Consider the following 25,782-nt stretch of genomic DNA (forward strand, 5'->3'; position numbering starts at 1 on the left):
CTAGAGAACAAAATGGCTTTCTGCAGGTGGAACCCATTCGGAATGTAACGGAGTATTCACTTTATCCAGGTGCTAAAATCAGGAGACTTACTGCAGTCTTTTGAAGTGCATCTCCTGTAAAGAAAGGACTATGCAGCGAGTCTAGGGCAAATTATAAAAGTTGGCAAGACTGAAGCACAGATCCAATGACACAAGTCTTTACAGATGAGTTGTAAGGGGTTTGTAGGTGTGCTTGGTGCATCTCATGGTTTAGTATATGGTTTGGCATATGCAGAAAAGGGACCGTCACGCCTGTACAGAACTACAGGGAGTTATGTCTCTGATCCTGCCCTGTACAGCGTTCTCCCATGACTGATGCTTGGTCTCTTTCCCCTCTCCTACCTCTCCCTCTTACAGAGCCCTCAGAAGCTTTTCTGGTTCCATGTCCTACACAGTGGTAGCCGATATATCCTCACTAGCCTGCGGGTCGTGCATCTGAAGTCTTCGAATCGCAGTGTGTTCATCGTCAGCTCCTCATCTGAGTTGCAGCTCTTTGATGAGAGCAGGATGCGTGTGCAGGAGTCGGGCAGATTCTCCAGCATTGGATCCATTCCCGCTGGTGAAGTTCCAGAGCCGCCATCAAGTGGAACTTCATCCCAAAGTTCAAGCATGCTGGATTGTTCCAGCTTAGAGCTCTGTGAAGAGGAGCCTGTTTCTACAATCAAACTCTCCAAGATGCTAACATTCAAGGTAAGCTGCAAAGGTGGCAGTATCAAAATTCTTTATTATTCATTCATAGCATTTGCATGTCATGAACGCAGTCACAAGGGAATGCTTTAAACACACACAATAAAACTCATATACAATGCCATAGTGTAGTGCTGTCTATGACATGACATAGAGGAGCAGAGTTGTGGAGGGGTAGGGAAGAGCTGTGTGTGTGTTGGGCATAAGGCGAGGGACATACAGTAGACAAATGGAGAACATGTGGTTCTGTTTTTCCAAATCTTGTGGAACAGCAACAGACCAAGAGGAATACAGCTTTCTCTAATTAGTTGGTTCCACTATCTTTAGGTAAACCAGTAGATCACTTGCTTTACTATTTGGGATTTCTTTGACCGAGAAAAATAAGTGTATGGTCCTGTCTGTATTTGGAAAGATCAATGGGGGACACCATTGCGATGTATAGCTTCAATGGTATGAATGTTGCTCGAAAGCCTTTGTACTGTTTGTAAGGCAGCCGGTTTTGGTTGTGACGCAATCATGTTGAGGTCAACCATGAAAGTCGGTGATAAATGACAAGGCACTGTCTGCAAACATTCTAAATAAAATGCCATTTATAGAATACATGCGGAAAAGATGGCTCTGTAATATGATATGTCTATAATGAATTTAACAGGATTTGGGAGAGGTTTAATAATGGAAGGACTTTATCTAGAGTTCCATTGCGGAGGGAGCAGTCGCAGACAAGAGGGCCATGAGGATCGTGAAGTACGGTAAACAGCAGCAGTGAGAATATGCGAGCCCAATCTGGAAAAGTAGCAAGCTAGAGGGCTGATGCAAGGAAGTTATCAGGACCCCTAGCTATCGGAGTGTTGAGACATGCTGAAAGCTGCTACCAGAATAGGATAGTGAGCCGCAGGTGAGAAGTTTATTTTATTTTATTTTTTTATTTCATTTGTTTTTAGAGTCCAGTCCCAGAGGTATTACAGCGCTAAAGGTATATAGTTAGGAATAGATGAAAACAGTATGGAAGTTACATTAGATCATAGATTGTGAGTGAAGTTCAGAGTAGATAGTGGCAGTCCAAGTTATTTACAGATATTTGTTGAACAGTGAGGTTTTTACTTACTTATAGAAGAGTGTGTAGGCTGGTTTGTCTTGGATCTGCTGAGAGAGGGCGTTTCACAGTGTGGGAGCGATGGTAGAGAAGCAGAAGCCCCCGGCTCCCTTTCTAGCAAATCTGGGTATGCGCAAGGCTGATGTGGTTGAAGAGGGGAGATTGTGCATGTTGTGTTTCTTGGTGATACGGTTTGTGAGCTGGGGGGCAGTGTTGTGTGAACAGCGGTAGGTGATAATAAGTAGTTGAATTCGATGCAGGCTTTGATGGGAAGCCAGTGTGCCTCCTGTCTGATGTAAGAGATGTGGTCGGAGCGCTTCATGCCCCAGACTGCTCTGAGGGCGTTATTTTGGAGCATTTGGAATTTGTTGATGTTTTTGGTGCAGGACCCTGCTAGGATAGCATTGCAATAGTCTAGTTTGTTGCCTATGATAGCCGCAGCTAGGGTGAGACAGTTGTTGGAGGTAAGGAATTTCCTGCAAAGGTTTATAAGTTTGGTAGAATAGACTGCAGAGGAGGCAATAGCTTTGACGTGTCTTTACATGTTTAGTTCTGCGTCCAGGTAAACGCCTAGTATTTTAACCTGGGCGGAGACGCAGATGGTGTTACCATCTGTGCAAAAGGAAGAGAAGGCGGGGCTGAGGAGTTTGAGGAGAGCCCACAATAAGGTGCTCAGTATTCTCATCATTCAGGCAGAGATGATGGGTGGCCATGCAGGCCTGTATGATGCTGAAAACTTGATTTATTTTTGGAGGGCCTAGGTTTTGGTTGCCAGTGATTTTGAGGAGGCCCTGCGTATCATCAGCAAAGTTGGTGTATGGTATGATGAGGCTGTCTATGTGGTCAAAGATGGGTTTGGCATACATGTTGTAGAGGGTGGGGAGAGGCAGGAACCCTGCGGGACACCGTAGGAGACGGGTATGGGTTCAGGTGACTCGGGACCTGCACAGACCCTGGTGGATCGGTCAGATAGAAAGGATTGGATCCATAAGGTGGCTTCTGGGACGAGGTGGAAAGTGGTGGTGAGGTGTTTGCAAAGGATTCCGTGATCTACTAGTGTCATGATGCCTGCCCCCGGAAGACCAGACCATAAAGATAAAGTCAGTCCTGGCGCTATGGGCGCCAGGCTCATTATTGATAACTTACCTGAAGCAGACCATGCTGCATACTCACCTGAGGTAGACCATGCTGCATGAGACTCAAGCCAAATGAGGCTTAGGAGGGACTATTTTACTGAAGGGACTATTTTGTTACTTGGGTGGGGCTGTGGAAGAATACTTACCTGGATCTTCTTCCAAAGCTATTTAAACCCGGACAGCCACACGTGCTTTGCGTTATTCTGCTTGCTGCAGCGTAACGCTCACCGTGTTTTCAGCAGCTCCAGTCTTCAGCCACGCCCGCTTCAGTCCTGGGACTCCTGAAACAAGAAGAAAAGAAGGATAAAGGTTAGAACAGGAGTTTTAACTTTAATCCTTACCTGAATCTTGATCCATTTCGCCACGGAGCTGAAAGACAGAAGTCTTTGAAGCATCGCTTCGCATTCCTACGGCGCCGCGCTGAACTCACCTGCTTGGCGGTACTTCAGCATTCCATCACGCTCTCTCCATCTCGCGGCCGCCCTCCGACACCTAAGGAGACAAAGACAGCAAGGTGAGCAAGGGGACTCTCTAAGGCTATACAAGCTACCCCCAAGGACTTACCTGATTTACCACGGGGGGTACTCACCTCATCTCGGGTCGGCGCAGTCAACTCTGCTTCATCGCCGTACCCCGGCCCCTAAGGGGAAAACCACAATAGACTTACCTGAATCTTACCAATTGCCATTTGGAAATCTTAGAGTGGATTAATCGGCAACCTGCAAGGAATCGGACAGAGTGAAGATCAGACATTTGAACTCTTATGAACAATTGGACTTTAGAGTCAATACTGGAACTCACCAATTCCTCTACGCCAGTGAAGTAACTGGTCATCAACGCGCCCCTGCAGTCGACGCAGGATGGAGAGCTCATCCTTCCAAACCATCAGGTGAGACTAAGGAGGGGACATCAAGAGTGATCTGTGGGAAGACAACGGGAGTGGGGAAAGTGGGTTGACACTCAATTCCACGGGTGGTTAATTCCCCTTCTCCTTTGCAGAAGAATATTCCTGCGAGCCAGACAAACTAGGCAGAGCGGGCCAGTCCAGTCAGTCATCTCGGCGCTACACGTCACACTGGTGGAAACAACAGCGGCCCAGTTCCGGTCGACGCCCCCGTGGGAACCAGGTGAGCGTAACAACTAGGTCGAAAGCTGCAGAGAAGTGTAACAGTAGGAGGATAGCGAGCTTGCCATTATCCCTAATGTGGTCGAGCTGGATCTTAAGGTCAAGGAGGGCAAATTCCGTGCTGTGTCTGGACCTGAAACCTGATTGGCGGGTACCTAGTAGATTATGGCTTTCACGGTGTAATTGCAGTTGCGAGTAGGCAGTGCGGTCCAGGATGTTGAGATCACGTACTGTGGTGATGGGGTGGTAGTTGGTTGGGATGGTGGGGTCTAATGTGGGTTTCTTCAGGAGAGGCGTGACCCATGCTTCTTTGATGGTAGTGGGAATTGAGTTGGACTTCAATGATGCATTGATAAAGCTAGCTATGGTATGGTCAAGGATTCTGCGCACATTTTGATAATGTGGGCTGGGCAGGTGACGCCAACACAATTGGAGGATTTCAGGTGGTGGACGGTAGTGAGGACTTCAGGAGGGGAGACGACAGATAATTGAAATTTGGGAGGAGAGTTTGCAGTTGTGGAGGTGCTGACCAGGGGGAGGGTGGCAGGGGTGGTAGAAGGGAATTTTTGTGAATATCTTTTTCCCTTACTGTCCATGTTTTGGTGTCCAGGGAAGATTGGATGAGACTGCACCATGCTTTTATTTTTTGGGAAGTTGTCAGATGGGGTTGCTGGGGATTCAAGCTCTCTAAGAATTTTGAAGAGTTCTTTGGTGTTGGAGCTTGCATCAGAGATTTTGGTGTTAAAGATGTTGGCTTTGGTGTCAATGATAGCTATTTTATGGATGTCAACTGAGCACTGGAAGGCTGCTTTGTTAGTGGGAGTAGGGTTCTTTCTCCAGAGATGTTCAAGGGCGCGTTTCTTTTTCCAGAGGGAGGCTAGGTTGTCGGTATATCAGTTTTGGGTTTTTGTTTTTTTACGGGAGGTGGTTTTGTCAAGTGCAGTGAGCAGTGCAGCGTTGCAGGGTGCTAGAATGACTTCAGGGGAAGAATTCTTTGGGGCTAATTTGAGGGAGGCTGGGATGAAGGGAGTCAGAAGCTCGACTGTGAGATTTCTGATGTGTTTGGCGGTTATGCAAAGGGGTTTGTTGATATTAGGAGTGTTTTCGGTGGTGGCAGTGAAGGTGTATTGCTCTCCCCAGAATGCACGGAAAAACATAAATCAACAATGCAATTACAGAGCAAATACTTTGAACGCAGACAGACGCAAAAACTCACAACCACACACTCTTAGAAGATAATCAGCTCTTATACGGCTATTTATTCAAAGCTTAGAAGCAACCAATAATAACATAGAACTAACTCACAGAAGTAGTATGGACATAAATCACAGAAGAAGTAAAGAATTCAAAAGGAATTACATCACTGTGAGTGTAACAGGATTCCTCATCTCGCCCAGAAGCGGCTGGAAGACCCCCGGAACAGCCAGGCCAAGAGCACCACAGCTCACAGAAGTACCGGACGTAAGCGTCCTTCTCCGTCTGAAGTCTCACCTGACCACCTCCGGGTTTCCGCATATATACACACTCTACAAAGGGGAGTCAATTCTCGAACCGTCTGGAAATTGCACTAGCGCAGTTGATGAGCAGCCGTCGGTTGCCAGCTGGGTCAATCGAGAGCTACCCTCAAGGAGCAGAGTGCCTCCCTCCTCTAAAAACACACTCTGCGGAGAACAGTACTAAACCATAACAACGTTAGCTTTCCCAGCAGAAATGTCCTTGACCGCATACCTGGTTTGGAAAGCATGTTTTTCTCAGCACCATGAGTCTAACACTCAGCAAAATGTGTGCAGCTTTTCACTGCGGCATGAAGTAAATATCCATCATGGCTTCGAGCGCTCCCAGAATGCATTGCGCACCGGCGCCATTTTAGTTGAAGCATAACAGAAGGTAAAAAGGATCAATGAGTGATATGACCAATGAAGAGGGAGAGGGGAGGATACTTGGAGGGGAGTGTTGCACAGGAGTATCCAATCAAGTGCTCTTCCTTTTTCATGGGTTGGTGAAAGGACTAGTAGAGTTAAGTTCATCTCTTCAAGGGTGGCTGCGAGGTCGGAGGCCTTATGGTCAGAGGGGTCATTGTAGCCTAGATTGAAGTCTCCTAGGAGAATAAATTTTGTTTTAGGCTTGAGGAGTGGGGTGATGAGGAGGGGGATGTCAGTTTCTGTATTACCAGTGTGGAAGGGTTGGCAAAACAGGAGAAGTAGGTTGATGGTGTTTTGCGGGGAGGATTCAAATTTGGCCTGAAGGATTGTGTAGCCTGATAGTTGCTGCAGAGGTGAGGCTCTGATGGGGAGGGTGGATTTGTGTATGAAGGCAACACCACCTCCTAGGCAGTCTTGATGATCGACTTGTAAGATGGAGTATCCAGTGGGTATTGTGAGAGAAAGGAGGGTGCCGGCAGCATCGTGTAGCCAGGTTTCTGTTAAGGCTAATAGGTCTAAGTTGTTACCTAATAGGAGGTTGTGGATGTCGATGGCATGAGCGCAGGTGGGGCGAGCATTAATCAGTGCACTGGTGAAAGTATTAGAAGGGGAGATGGAGCGTGGTGAGGGTATATTGCGGGAGGGCTAATAGGAGTGCTAGAGGTGATGTAAGACAGGTTTTTGGGAGTTGTAGGCCAATTGAGCATGAATATTTGGAGGGGGGTTATGGGTTCTGGAACAGAGTCTGTATAGATGGGCAGGGCCTATATATGGTGTTAGGGGGTTCTGGTGGTGTGAAAGGGGTGGCTGAGGGTTTGCTCTCAGATTGGGAGAAGCTAGGCGGGTAGGAAGAGGTGTTTATCTTGAGGCCATTGTTGTCTGTATTGCAGAAAATACTGCAAAGTCCAAGCTGCTGATACGTTAATAGTGCGCTGCAGTACTTGGCCCAATGACACGCTGCAAGGCACACAACACGCAAGGAGATACAGGCTGCAGACACCCTGTTTGGAAAATACCCCTGTAGCACAAGAGATGTGTTGAAAGTTAACTGCTTACTGTAGGGCTAAAACACCAATCGAGAAGCTGTGGAGGGGTACATCACAAGTCCGCTGGTAGAACTTTGTGAGAGATGCTGCAGAAAATGAGACCGCCCGTGAGACAGGAGAAGAGTCAAAAAGCCATATAGAGTGGCCCTGTCCATGCAATTTAGGTGCTAAATCAAAACAACCCCCACCCCTATAGTTCTCATTACTGTCTGCTATGTTTTTGGCAAGTACAAATGTATTTCAATTGTAAAAAGTAGGCCTTTTAGTTGCAATCCAAACATTCTTTGTAGCTAAGGAGCCTTTTTATTGTAAAAGCAGTCTTCACATCGAGCATCATCATAGTAGGGGTCCTGTTTGTGAAAGGCGCTGTTTATGCTACTGCTCTGAATAGATCACCTAGACAGTGCAGGTGTCATCGATAGACCTTCATGGAAGATAGGGACAGATGGAGTTTCAGACACCATTGATCGTGCTCTCATGTTCCATTCTGAACATGCTTACAGGTCTAGTCTTCCAAATGCCCGTCTTCTCTTTTTATTTCGTAAATCGGTGCTCTCCCCTTGCATTGCAATACGTCTCTATTCTTTCAGGGTAATACACTGTTGTAGAGCTTTGTGCTCTACGATCTGCCCCTTTTCTACTAATTCCACCCTCTGCCTCCTTTTGTTCCCTCCTATTGGCCGTTTTCCCTCCTCTTCTTGCTCATTCTGACGGTTCTCCAGCTCTCTTCCCCCTGCCTTCTAGCTACGCTACGGTGCTCCCGTTCTTCTTTTCCATCCTTTTGCTTTGCTAATACTGTTGGGTACCGCTTCCCTTCCGCATCCTTGCTTGCTGCTCTGCGTGTTCTGCCGAGACACCACTTTCTGGTCTGCCATACCTCAGCTTGGTTAACAGTGTCTCCGTCCATCCTGCTGAAGATCTTACAGCCCTCTTCTCGGATACCAACCAGGACCAGGCATATCATCCTTCTCTTCACTTTGGACATCAGCAGGAATAAAGGATTTTTTGCCATCAGCTTTTTCCCCTTTTCTTTTGGTCATCTCGCACGGGGGCCTATTGCCTTAGCAGTTGGCTCAGCAGGCATAGTGGCATCCTCTCGAGATCGTCCTTTTCTCTTCAAGGATCAAATATCTACACGCAAGAAGGGAAGTACCCCATCACCAGATGACTCACCTGCCCTGTCAAGCGAGGAGGATTCAGGTGATGAAATACAACACATTGGTGACAGTTTGTAACGCCAAGACACTAAGGAGAACATGGCTACAGCGGAACAAGTCCAGGAACTGCTTGCTGCAGTTCAAGGCCTATCTGTCATGATGCCTACCTCCAAGGAGCCAGGTCCGACCCAGCAACCCCAGAGGCAGGCATCATTTCCCCCAGGGGAGTGCCAGCGGACCCAAGCTGGGGCCCTTTGGACTCAGTCCTGGTGCCTTAGGCGCCAGGCTCATGTTGGACCTCTGTCCTGGCGCCTTAGGCGCCAGGCTCATAAAGCTAGACATGTGTTCAAGTGTTTTAATGTGCACTTACCTGATGCAGACCATGCTGCCACATCCAGGCCCTCTTGAGGCCTGAATAGGAACTACTTTACCTGTGGGACTACTTTCCACCCGGGTGTGGTCGGGGAAGGATACATACCTGATCGGAGGAAGGATACACACTTGGAACTTCTTCCAAAGCTATTTAAACCACACCCGATCAGCAACTCACGCTTCGCGTTGTTCTGCTCCTCGCAGCTGGACGCTCACCGTGTCAGCTCCTGCTTCTGGACTTCAGCCACGCCTGTCAGCATCCTGGGTCACCTGCAAAGGGAGACAAGAGACCTACCAGCTAATCTGCACCACGGAGACATCACCGACGATCCTGAAAGGGAAGACATCATTTTTAAAAGCATTTCGTTACGATCGCTGCAGCGCTGCATTTCACTCACCTTTCCTGGGTTCCTCCATCTTCAGCAGCGATCATCCGGATACACAGCCACTTCCCAGAGCCTAGAGAAAAAGACAAGAATAAGAGGTGAGAGAAGGAAGGGAATAGGAAAAGCTCAGTTTCCTTCTAAGACCTGTTGGGTCATTCCCATTTCATTTCTGGTCTTGCTGCTTCCAAGCAGGACCCCGGCCCCTATGGGGGAAAAAGACAAAGACATTAGATGAGCGAATGCAAAAACATTACCTGAGCGCTCATCTAGGACTTACCAGATCTTTACTGGAACTGCACGTTTCACTTCGGGTCGGCGCTATATCTCCGGCATTCCGAACCCCGGCCCCTATGGGGAAAAGACATCAATATCAGCGCTTTGTTGCAAGAAGTCTCCAAAGGAATCTTCATTCATCACCTGAAAAAAGACAGTGAACATTATTATTTAAAGCTTGAACTTTTGAACTTGCAACAGAACTTTTACAGCGCCTTACCAGTATAATCAAGCTTACCTGAACTCCCATCCAACCTCAATCCAGTGAAGTAACTGGGTTCAACGCGCCCCTGCGTCAGAAGCAGGATGGAGAGCTCGTCCTTTCAGACCCTAAGGTGAGACTTCACGGGGAATCGTGGAAGGGTATCGTGGAGGGTTGGAAGAGAGTGGGAGGCTTGAGCATAACTCAGTCAGTAGGTAATACTCCCTTTTCACGCACAGGGGAATATTCCTGCGAGCCGGAGAAGCCAGAGTAGAGGGCCCTTCCTGTCCATCTTCAGAGTCCTGCGCTTCACCATTGAAGAAGCATCAGCACTCGAAGCCAGACCTGCGCCTCCGTGGGAATCAGGTGAGTGTTACAGACTGTACAGGTCCAGGGCCTGAAAACAGACACTGCTATGCTTAGGCTAATGGTCGCTACCTGAGAGGACCGACCTATGGACCTTCTTCCAATGGCACTGGCCTCTGGCAAATTTGATGGATCACGTAATCACGCGCTACAAAAAATCTATTTGAAACAAGGTTTTAGTAAATGCCAATTCAAGTGTAATTATTGAGCGTTATTCATGAGTAATGTGGCCCTCAATGATAACACGTGTTTCGGCAAGACACGCTGCCTTTCTCAAATCGGGGCAATTCGAAATACAAAAGCAAAAATTACACCTCACTTGTGTAGCGTTAGTTTCCAGCAATCACAAAGTCGTGGTGCCTGCGTCACGGGTTAAATTCCTCCTCGAAAGATCTGTCTCACTCTCGTCTGTACGGTCATGGGTGTAATTTTTGCATTTGTATTTCGAATTGCCTTGATTTGAGAAAGGCAACGTGTCTTGCCGAAACATGTGTTATCATAGATGGCCACATTACTCATGAATTCCGCTCAACAATTAAACTTGAGTTGGCATTTACTACAACCTTGTTTCAAATAGATTTTTTTGTGGCGCGTGATTACGTTTGAAGTAATGTTATACTATCTCAAATAGATTGGACCAACAATACTCTGCGCTTTTGTTCTAATTAATGTGTTACCCATTGTCTGGCCGCCTCTACCAGGGGATCATCTATAGCCGAATGCTCCGTCAATTGGTCTTCAACTGCAGGTGTCCATACCATACCAAGACCTTATCAAGAGTTCAGTGAGTCTTTCTAGATACGATTCCCAAGGAGCGTCCTCCACACCGGCCAGAAGGCTGTGCTATTGAGCTTATGCCAGAGGCATTGGTTCCCTTTGGACAAATCTTTTCTTTAACAATCCCAGACAGGAAAGCCTTGAAGGAATATCTAGAAGAAAATCTACAAAATTGACTCATTTGACCCTCCAAATAACAGGCAGGCATTCTTTATTCCAAAAAAGATTCCCTCGATTTAAGACCATGTATAGACTACAGAGGTCTTAACAATGTGATGATTCATGATCGTTATCCCATGCCACTCATCAGGAATGTTATGGAAGCTGTTCAGGGAGCCTCACTGTTCTCCAAAGTGGATTTAAGAGGAGCTTACCATCTGTTGCGCATCCATACTGGGGATGAATGGAAGACCGCCTTCAGGACACCAAAAGGTCATTTCAAATACCAGGTTATGCCATTAGGTCTGGTCAGAGCTCCATCGGTTTTCCAGTGGTTCATGGACCGCATGTTCTCAGACCTATTGCTTCGATCAGTGATTATTTACCTGGATAACATCCTGGTATATTCCCGATCCAGGGAAGAACATCAACTACATCTGACCGAGGTACTGGAACGATTACGGAAGAATGGATTACTTGTTAAACCAGGAAAGGTGCGTCTTTGAAGCATCCTCAGTGCCTTACCTGGGTTTCATACTGTCCGAAGAAGGTATTGCCATGGGCCTCTCCAGTGCTTAAGTGGCCAGCTCCTTCTGTAAAGGACGACCAGTGCCTTTTAGGGCTGCCCAATTTATATCGAAGATTTAAACCTGACTTGTCAGCCATGGTTCTTCCCATTACGACACTCCTCAAGAAGAACACACCTTTCGTCTGTAATCCGGCTGCAGAGGAGGCGCTCTGTCTGCTCAAGGGAAGATTCTGTTCTGCCCCATTCTAAGACAACCGGATCAAAGACTCCCTTTTATAGTGGAAATCAACACCTCGGCTGGAGCACTCTGTGCTATCCTTAAACAGGAGTTCAATGGAGAGGAACACCCTATTGCTTACCCTTTCAAAACCTTTAACTCGAAGGAACCCAATTACTCCGTAATTGAGAAAGAACTCATGGCAGTGAAGCAAGCATGAACAGAGTGGAGGCACTTGTTGCAGGGAGCCACTTTCGCTTTCACTATAAGAACAGATCACAGGAACCTCTGAGTCTTACAACAGATTGACTGTATTAATGCAAGACAAGCCAGGTGAGCATACTTTTCCCCACAATTTGCTTTCACCATATTTCACTATATTCCTGGATCGCAAAATACGATAGTCTATCCCAGAGTCTCTCACCCGAACCTTCCGGCTCACAGCCTGAACCCGTCTTCTCCAGTTCTAAGTTCCTTGGTGCGGTCACTTTCTTTCTACAAGAGGTAAGAGAAGCAACCACACAACTACTAACTCAAATGTCAAACAAAACTCTAACAAAAAAAATACGGGGTTACTTTTCCATCATGATCTATTAGTGATACCCGAAGACATGCTTTGCAGAAAGGTCATGTCATGAAGGGAAGACAGTGTTGGGGAGAATTCTCACTTATGGCTAATTTCCCTTACCTATACAGTCCCCCAGCAGCTTTGCTGGATCTGAAGGGTTTATTTCTTTTACCTGCTAAGAGTGAGACTCTTTTGACCACTCTTGGGCATCTTTGCTATGTGTGTTCTAGGCCATTGTTGTTTTTAATGCCTATGGGATCTTTTCTCTCACCCATAGGAAAAATCTTTATGCACATGTGTTACACAGCACCCTCCGTGCAGTGACACAGGGGTATCGTAGCCACCCCCAAACATAGATTCCATACCCTGGGACGGACTACTGTCTCCCAGGGCATGTAAAGTCCCCATTGACTCAATCTCTATGAACTAAACCAGTACAACCCATCTTAATATGGAAGTACTGGAAGGGGTTAATAGTTTTTCCCCTATGTTCGTTTTCGAGAGGGTACCTTAAAGTCCCCCTCTACAAAGTTTCTGGCTGGTGGCAGTGGTTACTACCTTTTATATTCGACCGCAAACATTTCCCTATGGGATTTTTCCCATTGTTCGTTTTACTGACAGCCTCTAACATACCGCCGGTTTATTTTATTATAAACTTTACTCCGGTAGGTTTTGTTTGCCAGAACTTTGATATAATTTCTTTCTCGTGTCTTACTCTAAACTCCTAACCCAGGTCGGGGATCCTTTGTTCGCTCTTTTGGTGGGCTTCTGCCAAGAAGCCCTCCTTTTGGCGCCTCTGAGTCTGGGGTGGGTCTGTTGTTTGGGAGGGGGAGTAGAACCCCTGGACAGAGTTGCCGCAGCATACTCAGGTCACACTCTCACCTGATAGGCTGGATGGTCTCTTGCCAAGAAGACCACTCCACTGTGTGAGTGACAGCTAGGCTGTATGAATGGGTCTCTTTCTGCATAAAAGCAGGGTCTTGAAGACTGGAAGAGCAAGACGTCGCCACTGGAACTACGGAACCGAAGGGGAGAGAAGCCACAGACATCTTCAACATCTACACCACCGGTGAAGCCCTGCCGGATCGTCTCACCACTTTTCTTCCACACGACAAGAGGAGATCTTCAGCGAAAGAACCTCCTTCCCTTGAGCTGGTGGGGTCAACCAGTTCACCTATCGTTTCCTCTGACCTGCCTTGGTCGAATCGACAGTGCCCAGCACTTGGAGACCAGATAGCCAGGCAGCTATCGACCCGGACCGCGATTAAAAGGAGCGTACCTTTTAAACTTCGTTTGGCAGCACCGCGGCTGGTTTCATCCCTGGGTAGTGCAGCGACTCGAACCTTCCTCCACGACGAGTGCCTCTCTTCACTGTTGGACCCCTCGACCTGCAGGAACTACCAGGAACAACCGCCACCGCAGGAGCCACTTCTTCACGTTTAAGGTACATTGTTCCGTCAGGCCGTCCTTTCTCCGTAGTAGCCCTAAAGGTGTTTTAAATCCTTACACTACTTGTGGGGTCGGCCACCCTCTCTCTTAACATTGTCTATCGCCTCGCTTCTACCTTGTCAATATTTTTCTACTAAAGACTTGACTGCAACTACAAGAACATTTTTGCTCCTAAGCTCTTGGTCCTGTTCCACTGACTCTGGCTCAGGCCTATTGACTCTGGCTGATTTGTTAGATCTGCTCTCACTAGATTGGTTTTCAATGAGAAATGTGCTGATGCACCTAAATCTTCTAAACCCCTCTTTCTTCCTACTGTTTTAACTTGTGGAGTGCCATTCTGCTCAGTTTTCATTCACTTATCTTTTGGGCTAAAGTGTTACTGTGCATTACTTGTTCACAAAACTTCAGGGAAGTGTTGCTAGGGGGTGTCTGAAGATATTTCGGTTTAACTTGTGCTTTCCCTCCCTTTCGTTTAATTGCTAGAGTGCCATTTGTAGTTGGTTTTCACTGTGCCGTTTTGCTCAGTTTTCACTCTACCGCAAACTTGTCTACAATTGAATAGGGAATTGTATTTACTTTTCCTTGACTGAATTTTAACTTACTTTAGCAATTGTGATTATGTGTTGACTTAGAAGTGTATAAAATAAATATATATTCCCTTTTTGATACAAAGCTTTGGTCAGTGTTTCCTTGCTCCATAGTACTGTACTACCTATTGTGTAAAACCTGAATACTGCTCATCTCACTCTTGAGATAAGTCTGACTGCTCAACCACAGCTACCAACTAAATCTTTGTGGTACAGACTGATACCAAAGGGGATTTATTGCTCTCACCTGTAGTCCTAATCTGGTGAAGTGCTCCCTAAGGGAACTGCACTGGATTCTGCCTAACAGACGGCAGGACACAGAGGATAGGAAGTTACTTTGGACCTGCTCCGTCGCTCCTTCTGGTGGCCCTCCATGGGAACAGAGATAAAACAATGTGTCAAGTCTTGTCCAATGGGCGCCCAATGCAAACACTGCACTGGCAAACCCATTGGATACCTGGAACAGAGCCCTACTCCTACAAGACCCAGGAGTCATGTCTCTACAGATTTTGTGGTGGATCGCCCCTGTTAAGGGGGGGTGTACTGCCATTCTGGTGGTGGTGGATTCCTTCCCAAAGATGGCACATTTCAAACCTCTTCCAACGACTCCAACTGCCTCTGATGCCGCTAACATATTCTTTAGAGACATTTTTCGTCTTCATGAAATCCCAGATTCTATTACCTCTGATATAGGCACAGAATTCACATCTGTATTTTAGAAACTCTATTCACACTACTAGGCATATAGCGGGCTCTTTCTCTGGGCTATCAGCCCCAAACCAATGGGCAGATGGAGTGGCTGAACTGTATTATGGAGCAGTATTTACGTTGCTTTATTAACCTCAGACAAGACAATTGGGTAGACATCTTACCAATGGCAGAATTCGCCTATAAGAACTCCATTCACACAGCTCTCGGCATGAGCTGCCTGTTCTACTGCACTTATAGCCTACCTCCCCGATTTCTATCCAACACAGCGATACCTGCATCCGTGCTCCAGTCTTTAGACAGCCTTATTGCAAGCTCACAAGGATGCCTATTTCCACTTAAAGTCAAGAAGAGAAGGTTGCAAGCATTATTCTGACTTCCACCAAAGTCTAACCCCTGGATGAGAGATCGTCTCCAAGGTTTGGCTGTATACCAAATTCCTACCCCGATAGGGTTCACCCTCCAAACTGTCTCCTAAATTCATTGGACCCTTTGAAATCATTTCCAAGATCAAACCGGTAGCATTACAGCTCAAATTGCCCCCGTCTTTACCCAGATTGCAACCTGTTTTTAACTCCTCCTTTTTGCGAACATTGGTTTCTGATCCCTTGTTAGGCAGAATCCTGTGCAGTACTCTTAGGGACCACTACACAAGATTAAGACTACAAGTGGTAGTACAATTTCACCTTTGGTACAAGCCTGTACTACACAGAAAAAGTGGTAGCAGTGGCTGAGCAGCCAGACTTATCTCAGGAGCAAATGAGCAGTAGTAGAGATTTCACAAATGACTACAATTACTGTGACTCAAGCAAACACAGACTCAAGGTTTCTGGTTAAAAAGTAAAAGTACATTTATTTTTAGACCATCTGTTCACAAAACACTTCACATCTATTAAAATAAAAGCACACTTCAATACACTACACACAACCAATTCCCCTTGTGCAGAAGAATTCAAGGTAAGTACCTTTGGAATTGACAGACCGGTGTTGTGAAACAAAGCCGTTACTGTGGGTTATTATGCAATCACTTTTGACAGTAATGACAGTTTGGTCTTACGAAAGAAAGGCGTACTCGCAAGAAGAAATGTTACTGTAGACAAACACACTTAGCACATTAATTAACACAAGAGAGTTGGGGATAAAAATCATAGGCAATACTTTTGTCAAGGCAGATAGAATCGAGAGACAATTTCTAAAACGTAGATAAAAGTCAATAGGCCTGCTCCAGTATCTAATGGGACAGGGCCCTGTTGTCAAGGATCACAAGTTTAGAACAGTTCACGATTCGATTGCCAGAAGTACTTAGATATTGTCAAAAGGGAAGAAAAAGTTATAAGAGGGAAGGAAGACAAGGGCAAGCCTTGGGTGAGGAGAAAGGCTTCACCCCAATTCCTCAAAGATGGACACAGTACCTTATTCGTATGAAGAAAAGCTGGTGCTACAGCAGTTGTTCCTGGTAGTTCCTGCAGACTCATGGTTCCTGGCGCTTCAGTCGTGGGGACAAGGAGGACGACGTCTGGAGCAATCTGCAATACCCAGGGATGAAGCCAGCAGCAGCAAAGGAATGGTGAATAAAAGGTGCGCTCCTTTAAAACAGGAGCAGCTCTTCAGATGGCTATCCGGACCACTACAGCTGTGTGAAGCGATTTCGACCAAGAAGAGGATCCTCTGGCTGTAGAAGGTGAGCTGATTGATCCCACCAGGCTCAAGGGAAGAAGACTGCGGACTGGATCGTCTCTTGTCGTTGAAGGGTAGATAGCTCAGGACTGCAGCAGGGCTTCACCGGGACTCTGGAGTGGCAGCAGCCGTCTTCTTCTCCGCTTCTCTTCAGTTCTTTGCAGTTCCAGTGGCGACTCTGACTTCCAGCCCAAGTGTCCTCCCTTTTATGCCAAAATCCCCCATTCACACAGCCTGGCTGTCAATCACTCAGAAGGGGGGTTGTCCAGCCCGGACAACCACCTCAGCCAATCGACACAAAGTGCGACTCGGTTCTCCAAGGAGACCCTGTGCAGGGGGTGACTAAACCCCTCCCTCACATTCAGCCCACCTAGACACCCAGACACCAAAGGAGGGCTTCTGGACAGAAGCTCGCCAAAGGTCGGCGAACAAAGAAGGCAAACCTGGTTTGCCGCGCAAAGTAAAACACAAGAAGGACTTTAACAAAAAGAAATGGCGATAAAACCGAACCGGAGCCAAAATACAAAGTATTTGGTCAAGCGGGTTTAAGTTCGAGGCTAATATAATAGCCTAAAACAATACCACGTTTATATAGTATAATCGCGGTAGAAAGGTTAGGGTAGATACCACTGCCATCAGCCAAGTCTTAGTGTTAAGAGAGCAAAATAAAGCTCAGAGAGGCACAGACAAAAAGTGGTAGGAACTAACCCTTTCCAAGATGGGGTTTATTGGATCTGCAGTTTAAATGACTACATAAAGTAAATGGCAACTTTACCTGTTTCTTGGAGACAGTAGTCGGCCCCAGAAAAATGGAGTCAGTGGGAAGTCTCAAAGACAATCCTGTGTCACTGCACTGAAGGTGCTGTGTAACACACACAAAAAGTGGGGCTCATGGAGTGGTGTAGCTCCAGAGCCCAAGATCACACAAACAGTAGAAATACACATGGCAAAACACATATAAGAGTGGGAAAAAAGGCTCACACTCTTACTAGGTGGAAAAAAAAATAAACCCCTGAAATCCAGCAAAGCTGCTGAGGGACTCACTAGGTGATGGAAATTAGCCATAAATGAGAATTCTCCCCAACATCCCAATGAGAACAAAAAAAGAAGACCCTTATCTCAGCTTCAAAGGAAGCATGTGAATATGAAGTATTTGTGAGAAACCTGAGGGTATTCTGCCCAGCAAACCCTGCAAAATCCCTTATTCAGATGGCCAAGAAAGGACTGACCTTCTCTTATTCCAACCCTGAAGGCATACGAGCAGGGAAAGATCACTTGGGTAGGGGAGCCTGGGCTTATGCTCAGGAGGATTCCCAAACGGAGACGAGATATGTTACTGAGGGGGAAGAGGAGGAGTGTGAAATCTCTGAGGCATTTGTGGGCTGTGCCACATCTGCCCCCCTTCCTCCCATTGAATCTCTCTTACCTTAATCCATCAACTCCTCCATACAGAACCAATACCTTAGCATCACAAACCCCTGTCATCCTGTTTTCTACCTGATTACTCCCTTTCATTCTTCTCCACATCCTTCAGATGATTCTGTGCCGAACACCCATTCTACATGGATTAGACACTACTGTTCCCATAATCCCCCTGGTTTATTTCATAATCCCAGTTATTCCCGTCTGCTTCAAGAACCCTACCAATCCCGTCCCTCTGACTGTCATTTTTCGAACCCCCAGGCTGCTTTGACAACCCACTACCATTCCCACAATCCCCCATATTCAGGTCACGATAAGAACTCCTGTCATTCTCGTTTGTTTCGAAAACCCTCCAAAACATACACTTCCAAGATTACCCCAAACTCAAATATCAAGGCTATAATTCTATGTAACACCTCTTTCCCTTCCAACCCTGTAGGATACTTTGACACTCCAACCCTCCCCTTTTCCGACACAAACACTTTTGCACACCACAAACAATTGACGAATAAATCTGTGTACCTGACATGTCCCAATCCGAGGGTCAGGCAAATGATGACCCTTTCCTTTCCCCACAGGGATAAAAGGTAGAGCCAATGTTACGATCCATGCCCCTGACCCCCTCAGGTATAACAGTCCCCTGGCAGCAGTGGAGCTAAAGCCCTTCACACTGGCTCCAAGGGCCTTAAAACCCCATCAGAAACATACATGGAGTCAGTCCTGGCGCCTTTGGCGCCAGTCTCATTATCAGGAATAAAGCAATACCAGTTTTGGACCTTAATCCAACATGGAGGCCTATTACACAGCTCAGTTCTTTAGAACCAAGCCATGCGGTCTAGTGTTTTGGGTGTGGCTGGGCCTGGAACTAATTGGCCTGTAACTACTTTACCTGGGCTATTTAAACCACACCCAATCAGCAGAACACGCTTCGAGTTATTCTGCACTCCTACAGAGTAACGCTCACCGTGTCCAGCTCCTGCTCATCTGCTTCTCCGGCGGCCAGATCCTGAAGCCCTAGATCTGGATTCCATTAATAACCTGGAAGAACAAGAACAGCATTAGCAAGCAAGAACACTTACCTGTGAAGTAACCGGCCTTGAATCCATCCTGCGCTTCGCTTACCGCACCCATCTCCGGAGTTCGCCGCAACCTGCAAAGGTAAAGAAACAAGGACAGCATTAATATCAATTCTTACCTGGGCAAGTAGTGAGTCCTGGCAGCACCCTGCACTTCTATTACCTCGCCAATCTCTGGGATTCACAGCTATCTGCAAGGGAGAAGGAACAAGGTCAGCATTAACTAAGTACTTACCTGGGCAAGCAGCGCTTCGATCGCTCATCACTCCGGAACATCACTGCAACCTGTACAAAGAAGAGAAGAGAACACAGGTTAGCAATTAACACCAATAAACAGCGCAGCGCTCCGCACATCAATAACTCACCGTGGTCTTCACCATCAGCGCGGCAACTCCGAGATCGCAACCATCCCTGTGAAAACAAAAATAGACATTGTTAGGGAACAGCGTAGTGGAGCAAGACGCCGAGAAGACAGAGAAAACGGAGGGAAAGAAAGAGACAGAATAAAGACAGAAAAGACATTATAACTCACCTTGAAGACAGCAAGCAGAGTCAGAGTCACAGCCGATCTGGTTCCGACATAAGGGCACACGGACCAGTGAAGCAACTAGGTCCACGGAACGCCTGCACCAACCACGCGCCCCTGCACAGAGACCCAGGACGGAGAGTTCAACGCACAAAAACCTAAGGTGAGCAATAACCCCAAGGGAGGGGATTTGGACCAGAGGGAGGTGGGAGTCCACCCATCAAAGAACCAGTATTTTAACCCTCCGTTCTCCTGTTATATGCGCTACCCAACGTCTGGCACATAACCAAGCAGAGAAGGGTCCGGGAGAGCTATTAGACCTCCATCCAGTATCGTGTGGCGCCCCGGTGGATACCAGGTGAGCGTAACACCCAAAGAGCACAGTACGAGCAAGGCAAGCAGTAATCAGGAACAGCAGTTCAAGAGAAGGAGAAAGGCGGCAAGAATCGAGAAGGTGGCGAGAATATAAGTGATCTTGCCCTTTTCGTGCCAGGCCTGCGGAACCTTTGAGCAGAAAGACATCAGACCATGAACAATAGCACAAGCGTCTTGCAGCAGATGTCAACGGTACACTGGGCAAGCCAATGCTGATAAGCAGGCAAGAGGGATGCTCCTGTGCCTGTGGTTCCGGCCTGGACTCTAGAGAGAGAAAAGCCAAGCAGCCGGTAAGTCAAGGGGAGAACCGATAAGAACCGGGCTGCGTTATTTGAGAGTCGCAAAGTGGCAAGTTTGAACCAAGTTCAATGAACTATGTAAGAACTATAAAAAGTGTTAAAGGGGAGACTAGATGCCGAGGGAAACCGGCACTATTTGGGTTCTAACTCAAGAGACTCTGGTTGATCTGAGCGACTAAAGAAACAAAGAGGCTATAGTAAGACCACCGAAATAAGTCAAAGTGGTCATTCTGAGGGTTAAACACAATCCCTGTACAATCGAAAGACTTTGATTTACAAACTACAAAGTAAGGGAAGTGAATCCTGTGAATATTTGAGAGTAAAGTGAATGAAAAGTTGGCAATAGTGAACCTGGACAAGGGATGATGACAAGAGGGGGCAAAGTCTAAAGTCGAAAGATACATAGTGTTGACAGATGTGAACCCGGCATAGAGATGTCCACTATGAACGGTTTGAAAAGACATTTGATATACCAAGGGAACTGAATCCTGCTCAAGAGAAGAGAAGGGTCCGAGCCCGACCGAGGGAGATCCGTCTGAGAGAAGAAAGAGGGTCCTAGTCCGACCGATTGAGATCCAGGATTGAAGCTATCCTCCAAAGTTCATTGAGAAAAGAAGCCACCACCCTGCGAGAACTGTGGCTAAGAATTGGGAAGGGCCAGCGCCAAGAAGAGGGGGACCCAGGGGTGGACCGTTATCACCCTAACAAACATTCATTTCGTTAAAGGAACTTTTGTTTTGTTATTTGAATAAGTCAGGTCCTCAAAGTCCAGAGACTTTCAAGTGAAACGATACTTGGCCATTGACGGCCCTGACAGCTGGACCGAAACTGATGGCTCGTGCTGGGGAAGCCCAAGAATGTGCTGTGCTCCAAGATCCCACCTTACACAGTGCTCAAACCGTGGGTAAGGGCGACCCATACTACTGCATCCTGACATATTATTTATGAACACTTCTTTCTTACTTGAAAACTATCCCACACCCTTGTTTGTATTAGTTGTAATGTTTTGCAATATGTTTCTTAGAATAGGCCCTTTTTATTTGACACAACATCACTAGGACTGCCTTATTTTTCATTTTATGGTCGACGCTTGCTCCCATCTTAGATTTAGGTGTAGATTAGGTGTTTTTCCAACCCGCATACAGCATTAATTGTTCAATAAACACCCTTGAACTGTGATCACTTGTGTCTGTTTGAATTGTTGCTGATATGATATGATGTGCCATTTTATAACGCGCCTGTACACAAGTGTTTCTAGGCACGACAAGACAAGGAGGGGGAAACAAAGGATGACAAAATAACGATCTTACTATGCCTTGTGACATTCAGATTGCGTAAGTGCAGGGAACAGGGAAGGGGAGAAGTGCCAGGGGGGAGGGGAAGGAGGAAGTGCAGTTAAATCACAAGTGCAGTCAACGGGTGGCTCATAAGTGCAAAGTGAAGGGACTGTAGGGTTGCAGATACAGGCCCTTAAGTGCTGGGTATCCCAGAGGCAGTGCGAGGGCAACTGGACATGCAGGAGCCTGTGCCAGAGTTCAGAGGGGGACCAGTGCGCACAGCAATCTGGTGCATCAGCAGGGGAGAGGATGAGAGAAAGTGGAAGCGAAAAGGAATGTCTTGAGTAGTTTCTGGAACCGTAGGGGGTTCTGGTCAAGTTTGAGAGAGGCAGGGAGGCTGGTCCAGAGAGATGTCCCAGCCTAGGAGATAGATCTGCCCTTAACTCTCTGCTTTGAGAAGTGTCTGCCCCTCAAAGAGTTCAGAGGTGGATGAGCGGAGAGCTCGAGAAGGAAGATGTTTTGGAAGAGAAAGTTGGAGGTAGAGCCGTCCCAGGACCCAGAAAGCCTTTTGGATAGTGCAGAGTGTCTTGAGGTTGGTCCTTGCAGCCACAGGGAGCGAGTGAAGAGATTTCAGAGCTGGATAGATGCGATCCCTGGGCTTGAGGCCAAGGACAAGTCTCGCAGTCCTGTTCTGGATAAGATGTAAAGGTCGAAGCATAGAGGCAGGAAGATTTAGAAAGAGGCTGTTGCAATTGTCCAGCCTAGAGAGGACCAGAGCTCTGGAGACAGTAAGCTTCTGGGGGAAAGTGAGAAAAGGAATAATACCTCGGAGGAGGTGCAGCTGATAGTTTGACTTCGAAGAGACATCCGAGATGTGAGTAGAGAGGAGAGGGTGGAGTCAAAGATGACACCAAGGTTCTTAGCCTCACAGGAAGGAGCAGGAAGAGGGCCCAGAGTGGGCCGCCAGAGTGAGAGAGAGAGAGAGAGGGAGAGAGAGAGGAAAGGAAGGAGCGGGTGTCCCAATGAGAAAGATCTCGGGTCTTACTGGCATTAAGGCAGAGATCATTGGTGGCACACCATTCCTGAATTGCAGCTAGACAGTCTGGTATGAGAGAAGAAGCAGAGGTGGAGGAGGGGAGCCTGAAAGAGAGCGGAGTGTCATACGCATAACATTGAAAATTGAAGCAGAAAGTAGTGATGCGGTGGGCAAAAGTTGCCAGGTAGTGGTTGAAGAGCCAGGGAGAGAGGCTAGACCCCTGGGGAACACCACAACTAGAGAGAGGGATGGAAGAGAGGAAAGAACCCAGTTGGCTTGGTCAGTGAGAAAGGAGGTCAACCAGGCCAGGACCTGATCAGTAATACCAAGGTTGTCCCAGAGACGATTGAGCAGAATGGCATGGTAGACCGTGTCAAAAGCAGAGGATAGATCAAGGAGAATGATGACAGAAGGGAGATTGGAGTCAAGATTGGAGAGCAAGTCTTCAAGGGTGTTCAGGGGAACAGTTTCCGTGCTTCTGGCAGCTCTGAAGGCAGACTGGTTGTAATGGAGGCAACCAACAGATTCAGTATGTAGATTAAACTGGTAGATGGCCAGCTTTTCCAAGAGTTTGCCCAGGAAAGGAGTGATGGAGATTGGGAAATAGCCAGAGAAGAAGGATCAGCTGAGGGCTTCTTTAGATGGGATGCAAAAGAGATTACTTAAGGGGGAGGGGAAAGTTTCAGTGGCAAAGGAGTGATCGCAGATATCGTCCAAGGCTGGAGCCAGGGTGTCGATGTGGTCCTTGATAGTTTTGGATGAGCAGGGGGGAACCTGCTTTAATGAGACTTTCATAGATGGGACTTGTCTCGAAACATTGTCAGGGGTGAACAGGGGAGAGGAGCAAAAAGGAGGAGGAGAGATGGCCTCAGATGGGCCAGGAGTGGTAGAGGAGGAGGAAGATGAGGTACAGGAAGGGAGGGTGGACAGGATATCCTGAGTTTTAGTAGTAAAATGAGAGGCCAATGCCGTGCAGAGGGCCTGGGAAAGAACAGGAGAGATAGAGACTGCAGCTGGATTGGCCAGCTCTTTCCAGATTTTGAAAAGTTTGGCCGAGTTGTTAGATGCCGCAGAGAAGCAGACTCTTGGATGCGTGCTCTCATCTTAGAGAGGACAGATAGTATGTACTGTCTTTTGAGCAGGCGGCAGGCAGTTTGTCAGGGAGTGAGCCCGAAGCCCTCCACTTCCTCTCCACCGCCATACACTTGCGTTTAAGGGCAGCGAGGTCGGAATCGTATCAAGAGTTGCACTTGGATTTGGGCTTCAAGTGGATCCTCATGACAGGTGCAAGGACATCCAGAGTGTTAGAGATAGAGAGATAAAGGTTCGAGAGGGCTGTGTCAGGGTGTAAGATCTCTTCCTACACCTTTGGCTGAGTCTCACCCTGACAGTAACAGCAAAAGCCTCAACTGATACATGCTTCATGGGTTTGATGATTGAGAAGGTAGGTGGCAGTGCTGGAGGCGGCTTGACCTGCGGGGAATAGAGAGAGAGAGAGAGAGAGAGAGAGAGAGGTGGGAATAAAGGAGAAAGTGATCACTCCAAGAGAGAGGAGTGGGGGGAGGGTTAGAGAGAGGGAGGTCGGAGGGAATCGGTGTGCCCTGTAGAGTGAGTCAGGCCAGAGGGAAGAATAGAGGACCTATATATCCCACATCTGGGACTCTAGATTTTACTGAATAGGCCTTCAGTATTTGGTACATTGGAAAGGTCATCCCTCTTCAGAAGACACCTGGGAACCGGTATCTCACCTCAAGACACCTGATGTGTTGAGGAAGTTCCATCTCCTGCATCCAGGAAAGCCTGGGACGTCACAGTATAAGAGGAGGAATACTGTCATCAGTAGACCCTCATGGATGTTACGGGACAGATGGAGCTTCAGACGCCATTGATCGCGCTCTCATGTTCCATTCAGAAAGTGCTTACAGGTCTAGCCTTCCAAATGCCTGTCTTCTCTTTATATTCCGGAAATCAATGCTCTCCCCTTGCGTTGCAACCCATCTCTACTCTTTCAGGGTAAGACACTGATGTAGAGCCTTGTTCTCTACGATCTGTCCTTTTTCTGCTAATTCCGCCTTCTGCCTCCCTTTGTTCCCATCTAGTGGCCTTTTTCCCTCATCTCGCTCATTCTGACGGTTCTCCAGCTCTCTTCCCCCTGCCTTCTAGCTACGATACAGCGCTTCCGTTCTTTTTTTTACATACTTTCGCTTTCCTAACACTGCTGGGTACCGCTTCTCTTCTGCTTTCTTGTTTGCTGCTCTGTGTGTTCTGCTGAGACGCCACTATCTGGACTGCCATACCTCAGCTTGGTTAACAGTGTCTCTGTCCATCCTGCTGAAGATCTTACAGCCCTTCTCGGATACCAACCAGGACCAGGCAGGATCGTCCTTTTCTTCACTTTGGACATCAGCAGCAGTAAAGGGTTTTTTGCCTTCAGACCTTTTCCCTTTTGTTTTGGTAATCCCGGACAGGGGCCTATTGCCTTGGCTATTGGCTCAGCAGGCATAGTGGCTTCCTCTTGAGATCATCCTCATCTTTTCAAGGATCGGCGATCTACACGCAAGAAGGGAAGTACCCCACCACCAGATGACTCACCTGCCCTGTCAAGCGAGGAGGATTCAGTTGAGGCAATATAACCCATTGGTGACAGCAGGTGGTGTTAAGGGATAGACACATGAATATCTAGTAATCCTTAATTATTTTTGGTTTTGGCAAATTTTTGTGGCGCGTTTTACAGAAGAGAAAGGGAATGGTGGTTCTGAACTGAGAATATATGGTTGGCATAGCAACGGGCAATACCATGGCATGATACTCCCAAATCACTAAAATCTCTTTTTCCATACTACCCAATGAGAAGTGCCCTAACAATTTTTGCTCCAATCAGCAGCTATGTAAGAAGAAAGTCGTGTGCTGGCTTTCCAATTCCAAGCTGTGCATTGATTACATTTTGGGCTATTGTTCTCTAACAGTGAGTTACTTCCATGTTTGTCCTCCTGAGGTTGCCTTTCTTCATTCACCCTCCCCAATGCCCACTCTCTCTACCCCCATCCCCACTCTTTCTACCCACACTCCCAATCACTCATCCCCCACACACCCACTCCACCCCCATTAGGTGTGCAGGTTGGGTTTTCTTTGGGCTATCTTGGGCAACTTTTGAAAAGTCCTTCTGAGGCGGCTTTGTTCTTCATGTTTTTTTTCCCCCAACTAACTATCACCCACCCTACCCCCACTTCCTCTACCCTCATCGACCCCACCATCCTAGGGACAGGTACAGTAGAGTGGCACGTCGTGGCTTAAC

At 47.2% G+C, this 25,782-nt stretch overlaps 1 protein-coding gene across 1 annotated transcript in view; it reads left to right on the top strand.

The window, feature by feature from the left end:
* The window catches only part of CTC1 (CST telomere replication complex component 1), a 1,003,059-nt gene that overhangs the window by 220,825 nt on the left and 756,452 nt on the right, over positions 1–25,782 (top strand). Inside the window, exon 6 of the mRNA XM_069646446.1 lies at positions 397–729. Within this exon, the coding sequence (XP_069502547.1) occupies positions 397–729 (333 nt within the window). The remainder of the gene's footprint in view (positions 1–396; positions 730–25,782) is intronic.

This window comes from Ambystoma mexicanum, chromosome 1p (genome assembly GCF_040938575.1).
Source record: "Ambystoma mexicanum isolate Mex_15411 chromosome 1p, UKY_AmexF1_1, whole genome shotgun sequence".
NCBI lineage: Eukaryota > Metazoa > Chordata > Amphibia > Caudata > Ambystomatidae > Ambystoma > Ambystoma mexicanum.